Below are 9,917 nucleotides of genomic sequence, written 5' to 3'. Positions count from 1 at the left end.
GATAGCTCAAGTTATATCAATCAATATCTGGACAAAGAGTTAATTTGTGAAAAGTTCCTTTGGTTGTGCAAAGAATACTTCTCCTGCTAAGATTAGAATGGTGAGATCTGTTCTTGGATTCTGTCAATATAAACTTCTTTTTAGATATCTTGTGTGCCTCTTTATAAAGGTAGGAACATAGTTAGTAAAACACATGATGAGCAGAATACAAGATGTTATACGAATGTATATTATATGGAATTTTTCCCAACAGTACGATTAAAAGATTGGCATAAAAATACATGTTCAAAAAAATTATGCACATAAATTCGTATGTGAATAGTATGAACACATTTGAAAGCCATGGAACTAAAAATACGGATAAATTTACTATAATTTTCAAAGACAATGCTCCATTTATACCAATTTTAGACTTATTTTTATGAATGAGACGTTAAATTTATTAAAATTTTATCATTTTATTACTTAGATATATAGTTGTTTTGACATATATCACTCTTATTTTATGTATAACTCAAAAAGTATGTCATTATCCTTATTCAAATTTTAAAATTTTTTAAAATTTGAAGTATAATTCATGAAGTATAATATGTTAAAAGTTTATTACGTGTTACACATGGGAAATTGAAAAATACGAGTATTTTTTAGAGCATTTTTGAAATGTATGAAATATGAAAGTTATTTTGATTGATATGTATCAACATGTACTATACAGGTATAATATGAGTATTTGCTAACTATGGGTAGGAATAAGTTTTTACTGTTCAACGATATTTTATCCAAGGTGAGATGATGAATTGATAGGTGGAGTTCAAAATTCCTCTCTGCTAGGAGCTTATATTGATGCGGCATGTTTTTTTTTTTTTTTTTTTTTTTTTTTTTTTTTTTTTTTTAAAAAGAATTATTAATCAATTCAATTTCAATCAAAAAAAACAAAATCAAATATTAATCCAATTCGTTAGACAATGACAGCTCATCTGATTGAGCATATTGAAAAAAATAGACATTAGAAATAACTTTTGTATAAAAATTATATGTAAACTTTTGTATAAAAATTATAACTTTTGTATTATAAAAAATTATATGTAATGCATTTATGACATTTCAAGTCAAATAACAACCAATCCAACAATTGGGCTGGCTACCTTGACTGTTATTTTTCCATTTGATATACAATCTGAGTTTCAAAATCTTGCTCGGTACCATTTTACTTTTACATCAATCTCCATTAAGGCTACGTATGAATCAAGCTACTTGCAAGCATTGGGTTTGAGCTGAGTACCTTTAACTCTGTTATTTTTCCATTCGATAAACAATCTGAGTTTCAAAATCTTGCTCGGTACCATTTTACTTTTACATCAACCTCCATTAAGGCTACATATGAATTGAGCTGCGAATTGAGCTGCTCGTGAGCCGAAATTGGGCATTTTATGCCCGTCCAAACAGGGCGAAAGCCCCAAGGCATGAAGCGCAAGTTCCACAAATTTTTATTTTTTAAATATATAAAAAATAAAATATAAAATAATACTACACAAATTATAATATTCATAAATATTTGTGTGTATATATGTTCCTAATAAATATAAAAAATTGATAAATTTAAGAAAATTACAAAAAATATATTATTGTTGTCTAACAAGTAAAATCACAACATTACTCATACAGCTATCTAGAATCATGTTAATAAAAAAATAATTATATTTTGGGATCAAAGGAAAAAAAAGTCATGGATGCTTTTATTTTATATTTCTCCCAAACTATTTTTAAAGAGAAAATAAATGGAATCATTCTTCAAAATTATTAAAAAATAATAAGGACAAGAAACAAAGATAACAAAGATAAAATAGTAAAACTAAAGTCAAAATTAGAAAAAAATACAAAAACGCCTCGAATGCCCCAAACGCCAGGGCGTTCACCCCGCCCAACAACACTTATGCCCCATTCAAAAACCCCGGGACATTTGGAGCTCACCCAGAAACGCCTTTTAAAACAATGCTTATGATTAACAGTCAAGCAAACGCTTCAAGATATTTATAGCCACTCTTTATCCATCTCCATACTATCACTTCATACTGTTAAGCAAAGCAGATATAACTGCAACATAAAAGAACTTTGATTTTCATATATAAGCCTCCATATAATTTCAGAACTACCAGACTGTTTGAGTTATTGAATGTCTCGGTGCTATCCAATTCTTGTGTCCTTTTCTTAGCTTAAATTACCCAGGAATGGTTTCCGCAAATCAGAAACTATAACCCTGTGATTGTATTGTCCATTTCATTGATTTGGCCAAGGCAATGCAAATGGAGAACTGTTTCATCTTGTGGGTCAGTTAAGGACCCATTAAACAAACAAGAGATAACAATTCGAACCCAGCATAAGAAACTTAACCAACCAAATCCATTCCAAGTAAGACAGCATTAGTTTTAAGTAGAGGTGTCAAATAAAACCATTTAATTAATTTTACCCATACCCGCCCATTAATAACTGAATATGGGTACATTAAATTTTTATATATAGGTATAAATGGGTTACCCAATTATACCCAATTATTAAATGGATATAATTGGGTAACCCATTAAACCCAATTAACCCATTTAACTTGCATTCCCAAACTTCTTTCTATTTTCAGTTTTCACCGTCAATCTTCTTCTCCTCCCCACCAGCAAGCCCACTGCTTCCCCCCCCCTTCCTCCAGTGTTTGATTCCCCTCTCCCTTCTCCCCGTCTCTGCTTAATAGAAGGTTTTTGCCCCTTCCATGTCCGATTCCTGAGCTGATTGATGGATAACTTTTCTAATGCCATTAGATCCTGGAAACGCCACTTATATTTTTTAGCTCTAGTTTTTTTCCCTTCATTTGATACCATTGCATTTCTTTGCTTAATGTTCACAGGAATCTAAATATTGTGAGAAAAGTTGAAAAGCTTTGAGAGCTTGAGGTACAAGAAAATTAGAATCAATCTTCAATTTTGTTTGGATGGAATCGTTGGCATAGTATTTGGACATGGGAGGAGAGAGACAGAGCATATGCTGCAGATCCTGCACCCCGGATGCAGTTGGTGGTATCTGTAGCATTGTGGAGTCTACAGGTAAGGCTTTCCTGCTTAAATTTGTGGTGGGATGCATACTTATTGGCTGTAGTAGTATTTGAATGGGATCTTAATTTTGCTGGTTCTATGACAACTCTACTGGGAAAGTTTTACTTGTATGCATTCGTCTCCTTGCAATCTGTGAAGCTGTTTGTTATTATTGTTCCCAGTAATTGCAAATTTGGAAAACTTCCAGTGCCTAGTAATTTCTTTTTAGTCTATTCGTAACAAATTTGTTCAGCACTACTGGTAACAATTTCTTGAAGGCTACAAAATCTGCAATGACGAGGACAAGATTGGTTGGCCATAGTTTTTCAAAATTTACACGACGCTAAACTGAGGTCTAAGGATCCAGCCATGTTCTTTTTCTATAACAGGAATCTTGTTAAGTAGCATATTCTTTAAATTTTTCCTATAACAGGTATCTTGTTATTGGGCATGTAATTTTATTTATTTTTTAATAAAAATGTTGTTGGAAACGGGATAGAAAAGCATAGAAAATTAACATGATAGAAAAGCATAATATCTCGTATATAATATCATTGACAGTAGTATTTTAGGTTCAATCTGATGCATTGTTTAGGGGAAAGTTTCTGGTATAAATTTGCTTCATGTCAATTAAGCCACACATAACACATAAAAAGGTGGATCATATACACATGAAATCCTCTTTTTCTATGTAATTTGGTTTATGTGAACGGTGGCATATGTCATAATCTACCCATATCCTTGTAAAGGGTATATTTGGCTAGGATATGTTTTAGGTTCTCGATATTGTTGTAGTGCTAGAGTTTGAGCTACAATGTGGAATGGAATTTTGTGGCTTGTGTCTTGTGTATTATTCAGCCTTTGTTGTTATGACATGGTTATATTTGTGCCTAGTTATGTGGAAAATGGAAAGATGCTGATTTTGTTTGCATGATCAGGCTTAAATTGGTTCTAGCAACCTTGTCAGGATGCTGATACTGATGCACTGAATGCAGCAGCATCACTGTTGTAAGGTTCTCCCATTAGAAAGAGTCAAAAAGCTAAAAAACCAAAGTGGCAAGGAACTTTTTAAAGTGCTGAAAATTGGAAGTTGTTGAAACTTGGGCTTGGCTATCAAGTCATTGAAACTGGCAAGTGCAGTCAGCACAATTAAGTCTGAGAGGGCAGGGCAGGACAAGTTATATGCAAGGCTGAGAGTCTTAGATAGGAAAACATCAGATGAGGTGTACAAAGTTGGTAGTATAGATAACAGAAATGCTATCCCTTCATGATCCAACAGATGAGTTGTCAGAGCACATTCAGGAACTATGTTCTTATACAAGCCATGAGCCTACCAATACAGATGAGTTGATCCAAGGTTCTTCAAAGTGTTCGAGACAACTCACGTCATTGATTTGGAAGGAATTTGATATATTGTATGTTGAACCAGATGGTTCACAAAGAGCACAATGTAAATGGTGCAAGCGTGATTATGCATGTGGTGGAACAACCGGAACAAGCAACTTATGGCGTCATCTTTCAAATGGAGTAACAGGTATGTTATACTTAACCTTTTTGTGCACATGATCTTGTATTTTACTTTTTTAGTCACTTATTGAACTTTACTTTTGATTTCAGCTTCTGAAGATGAAGAAGATAGAGAAAGACTGAGTATTGACTTTGCACCTTTAGTTGCTAAACTTACTAACCTTTATGTTGGCGGATTCCAACAATGAGCTGGAGGAGTTTTATGCTATGCTATGCAGTTGTACGAAGCTTGTGCTTGTTAAGTATCTTGATAGAGTAGCTAGTTGTGGGAATTCAAGTAGCTATTGTTTATTTTGGTACTGAAGGTTGGCAAGAAGTTTTGGCCATGTAACCTTTCACTGTTCTATCAGTTATTTCTATTTATTGAAAATTTATCTTTGTTTGTATGCTAAATGAAGTGATTGCTAATCCTTATCAGGATTTTTAACTATTTTTTATGTTAACTAATTTTGTTTTATTTATTATATTTATTTGTTGATTTTGTCTTATCGCTTTATTTCCTCGTAATTTATTAATTTGATCATTGTTTAGCATCACTAATTTATGACAAATTTTAGTCTCCTTTCTTACCTTTTCAAAATGAAATTTTAAATTTATACACGAAAAAATACTAGGGGTTCAAAGTTTTGGATTAAATTTTTATGTTAACTTTCATATTATTTAGTCCAAATTTTTAGATTCTCCTTGTTCAATTATTAAATAATATGTAATTTTGCGACATAGCACGCGGATGAAAAAAAAATTGATAATTAGACTTATTTGGCATAATAAGTAAATATTTAAAATTAATGATGGGTGTAAAATGGTATAAATTGATAATTTAGCTTGCAAAATGAATTTATATGAGTTTGTAAAAAATTAGAATAAATGGATTATAAATGGATAATTGAGTTACCCAACTCATTTTTTGACTTACCCATTTATACCCATCTAATTAAATGGATGTAAATGGGTTGACTCACTTATACCCATTACCCATTTTACCCAACCCAAACCCGCCCAAATCACCCATTTTGCCACCTCTAGTTTTAAGACATGCATTGTGAATAAAAAATAGCACGCTTGGAACAAGCTTCTGAGCAAAAGGATCTATAAGGCATAATTAAAGAGCAATAGGAGCACAAACCAGTCTGACCAATTTGCAGGCACAATATGAGCAACGAATCACCCTGGGTCTAACCAATTTGGTATTCCAGGAGCACGACCATGCCACTGTACCCACTCTGCTTTTAGGAAGTCATTCAAGCCAAGCAACTCACATTCATGAAAGCATCATATGAGCGGTGCTAGAGCTAGTAATGTTGCAACCAAACAAATAAAGTAATATTACATCACAAACTTACTGAAAGACTTGGTTATGAGCAGCAAAATCTCAAAAGGCCTGATGACATTCATCTTTCTTATCTAACCACAATCTGCAGAAGAAGCCACAGCTGGTCAGTAAAAGATCAGTAGACTAACAGAATAAAAGTTCCTATATCAGGATAAATACTAAACATAATTTTGTCGTGCCAACATGTTGTTTGCTCCTTTTCTGTGATCATACTCATCGCCCATATAGATGAAGGAACACCTTGGTTAACAAAGGGAGTAGTCAATGGCAGATAATTAACCAGAGGCAAAGAGAGAACAACTCTAATATTCAGTGAACAGCCAAGTCAATCAACTCAAACATTTGTTAAAAGAACTCAAGAAGAAATGTCTTACTTGGGAAACCATGCGACAGAGTAACAAGTTCAACATCTGCCATTTTGTCATCTTTACCTGAGACAATGGCAAACTCTACTTCCTGCATATAAATCAATAATAAGTTTAGGAACCATTCTTTTAAAGTATAACTAACAGGCACCGGTATTTTGAAAATGTGTCTGATAAAAACTAGACAATAGCAAGAGTTTTTGAACAGTTACACAGCTAATTCTCTGAGCTTTTAGATCAGTTGAAGACTAACATGCATAAACAAATCCTTCAATTCACTCAATAAAAGCCTTGTCCCGCTCGATAAAACAAAACAATATATGTTCTCCTACAAAGACATTCTTCAAAAACCCCAAAAAAAAGGGAAGGTTGTCAATTTTTATTGGAAACCTATCAAGTCCTCATTTTTCATTGGATTTCTAAACCTCATCATTCCAAGATTTCAGAAACTCACTACCCAACAAACTTAAATTAGGCCTGGAAGAATAAAATCTCAATTAGCAAAACACCTTTTCCAATAATTTCCGTCCTTTACATAAGGAATTTTCTTAAAATACTATGATATGCTTAATAACCAAAGAAAGAAACTCATCAATTCCAACCAGGAAAAACAAAAGCTAAATCATCAAATCCAACAGAAATACTACGTTATGAGACTGAGGGATGTACCATCACGAGGCCAAGATATGCAATTAAGAATTTTCTTCATTACTTTCTACTCAAATTTGACAAAGCACACATGGAGAGCTAATATAAGAGAGCATAAAGGACAAACTAGACGGAAATTGGAGATAAGGAATCAAATATTATAAGGAGTATTGCTTCATGTCTATCAGCAATATTGACATCTGGTGTAATAGAGGCATGACCAGGAATGTACTTGGTGATTTAAAAAACTTAAGGAGCTTGAGTTTAGCTACATGGCTATCATTTGTTGTCAATTTCATAGCAAGAACGAACAGTAATTTAACATGTTAAGGACAAGGGATCCTCCCACAAGAAACCAAAAATTCCAGTTGGCCAGATTTTATTTTCTTGCTTTATGTCAGTCAAACCAGAGCCAGATGTAGAAATAACATTTTTTTTTGGTCTAGGTTGCATTTAACCTTTCAGACAACTTCTAACTTCGATGGTGTGGATGCAGTTCACTTATTCAGTTACAAAAAAATTTCTAACCTCTTCAAGGGTGTGGATACAGTTCACTTATTCAATTACGGACATTTCTAAGTTTGATTATATTTAAAATGTCACTCTCAAAGATAATTGAAACTGATTAAGCAAGCAACAACCATTTTCTTTTTCATCTTGCAGCAGTGCTACAGCTAATAATCTAGAGTCATCTCATTCCCCAGAAAAATGGTAGTCAAAAGACACTATAGAGCATTTTAATCGACTAGGAATATCCAATAACTACCCTCAAAAAGAGATCACCTGGCTAAAATGTTGTACATTCAGAAGAGAGTGCAAGCTACTGATGACAAAATTGTGACTTCATAACACAACCTTACAATACATACTTCAAATGTGAATACTAGCTGCAACTATATGGTTGCAAGACACGTTGAGAAGCCAATGAAAATAGCAAAACTTTCGACGTGAACAAACTAATATTCATAAACTCTGACGAAAATAGGAAAAAGGCTCTTTCACACTCCCTCCCCAGCAAAATAACTTAAATGCATGAGAAGATTTATCATCAGATGTAGCATCACTTTAGTTTAGTTGGATAGCCAATGGGAACACATAACAATTACTATCAAAATGTAGACATAGACCAATTCATTTTATTCAATCCTATATCAGAACATAAAACATAGTGAAGCAAATTGTATTACAAAGATGATTACTTGGAACTCCATATTTACCCAAACCACATTTCCAACTGTTATTTGAATTCTCCTCATCTTTATTATTTTCTCCATTTGCTAAGTTGTGTCTGTTATTATTTGTCAACCGATCAAATAAAATTAAAGCCATCATGAGCAGAGACAAAATCAATACATTCCAAGGTTTCCTTTCACCTTCTTGTGGGAATAAATGTTCATGAAAACATGTCTAACAGAGCGATGGACTTTCAAGATAAGACCTGCTAACAAGCTGAAACAAAAATTTGACTCCATTCTACAGGGCCCTCGGCGCTAGGTAACATGTTCAACAAGGCAGAGCTTCAGTCTGCTCATGGATATATCTGAAGTTGGATTCACACTAAACAAAGTAGATGGTCACAGTTTTTTATTATCACGCTACCATAACGTATTTAGGAGTTTCCTGTTAATCATATGGCTGTAACAAAAAAAAAATAAAAAATCAGCCATTACACCAAACGTAATCTCCGAACTTAATCCCCAAAAACAGAGTTTATCGGTGGCAATAGAGCCTCAAATTAAACTGTTTCAACTTATTCTCTGAACTTAATCCCCTAAAGAACACAAACTATTAGACTAGATCCTTTCACTAATGACGAAATGGAAGAAAAATTAGGGCTAGAGATACATCGTCTGGAAGAAAAGATCATGCATGTTACCACAAAATTCATCAGAAAACCGTAAAAAACAAAAGTACGGGTTATCAAGAAAAGAAGACAACTTACCAATTCCAATCGCCATCCACCCGGAGTTCGTTAGCAGTGGTGAGAGAACCCCTGCTAGAAAATTCTCGACCAATTATTCCATTTCAGTCGGCCCGTCGTATTTGTTGTTTTATTTTCACTCTATCAAGGGAGAATTCCAAGCCTGACGAACGAGATTTGCCTCTTAACGGAAATGTTTTTGCTACTTTAGGGCTACAGGTTAGGCAAAAAAATGCAAATTGTTTCTGAGTACAGTTTGCGGGTGAGTGCTTACGTGGAGCGCGGGTAGGTACTCGAATAATATTGTAGCGGATTAGGAGATTTGTGCGGGACTGATCGTATTGGATGGGTATGACAGAGAAGGGCGATTCGGCACGGCCGCCGGAGATATATGCTTATGAAGCTTGTAATTCTCCTTTAATGTAGATGAAAATAATCTTTCCATCTCTCAATGTGCCCCGTGGTAGTGTAAGTTATTTATATTAAAACGTTTGAAGGCACAAGTATTTAGAGATGTACACCCTGCTCAATGAGACATGAGGAGACGGGTAAGAAAAATTTTTAATGAAGAACTCTTTAACAGAATGAACTACTTGTACATCTTTTTTTTAACAGGGATATCATGTTTAGTTGTTTGTGTGGACTTGGACATGATAATTGCATCAAAATTAAGTTGAATTTTCTTGTTGTTTTGTTGGCAAATTTAGAGCCATGAACAACTCGAGACACTTGTCAGTCCGTACCATTAATCCATGTGGCATTGGCTAGCGCCTTTTGAACCCCTTCAAGAATATTTCTTTTCAATACTGCAATGATTAAAAGACCTTAGCACCATGAGTTTAAAATACCTTAGCACCGTGAGGAGGCATGGTGGTGGCCCAATGGGAATGGGAACTCATCCTGTAGGGAAAGAAGAAAAGGACAGGGAAAAATGAAAATATGGGGTGTGAGTGAGGGTTGGGTCAGGGATCTTTCTCCTCATATTAGCATTTATGCCAGTGGTGTATCGTGATCCGTCAAGCAAGAAAGGGTTATGTGGAAGGTCA

The 9,917-nt window shown here is 34.1% G+C and overlaps 1 protein-coding gene and 1 long non-coding RNA gene across 2 annotated transcripts; one reads left to right on the top strand and one right to left on the bottom strand.

Moving 5' to 3' along the window:
* The first annotated feature begins 3,613 nt into the window (after positions 1–3,613).
* On the top strand, positions 3,614–4,888 carry LOC113756883. The gene is made up of 2 exons (XM_027300351.1): positions 3,614–4,611; positions 4,695–4,888. Exons 1-2 carry the CDS (start codon positions 4,332–4,334, stop codon positions 4,790–4,792), a joined length of 378 nt encoding a protein of 125 aa, XP_027156152.1. The 5' UTR covers positions 3,614–4,331; the 3' UTR covers positions 4,793–4,888.
* A 792-nt stretch (positions 4,889–5,680) lies between these two features.
* Positions 5,681–9,402, bottom strand: LOC113756881. The gene is made up of 3 exons (XR_003466133.1): positions 8,893–9,402; positions 6,312–6,393; positions 5,681–6,019 (listed from the first exon to the last, which is right to left on the bottom strand). It is a non-coding gene; the product is annotated as an uncharacterized LOC113756881 (long non-coding RNA).
* Positions 9,403–9,917: the final 515 nt, after the last annotated feature.

This window comes from Coffea eugenioides, unplaced genomic scaffold (genome assembly GCF_003713205.1).
Source record: "Coffea eugenioides isolate CCC68of unplaced genomic scaffold, Ceug_1.0 ScVebR1_24;HRSCAF=106, whole genome shotgun sequence".
Classification (NCBI taxonomy): domain Eukaryota; kingdom Viridiplantae; phylum Streptophyta; class Magnoliopsida; order Gentianales; family Rubiaceae; genus Coffea; species Coffea eugenioides.
This window is presented reverse-complemented; position numbering and strand designations above follow the sequence as displayed.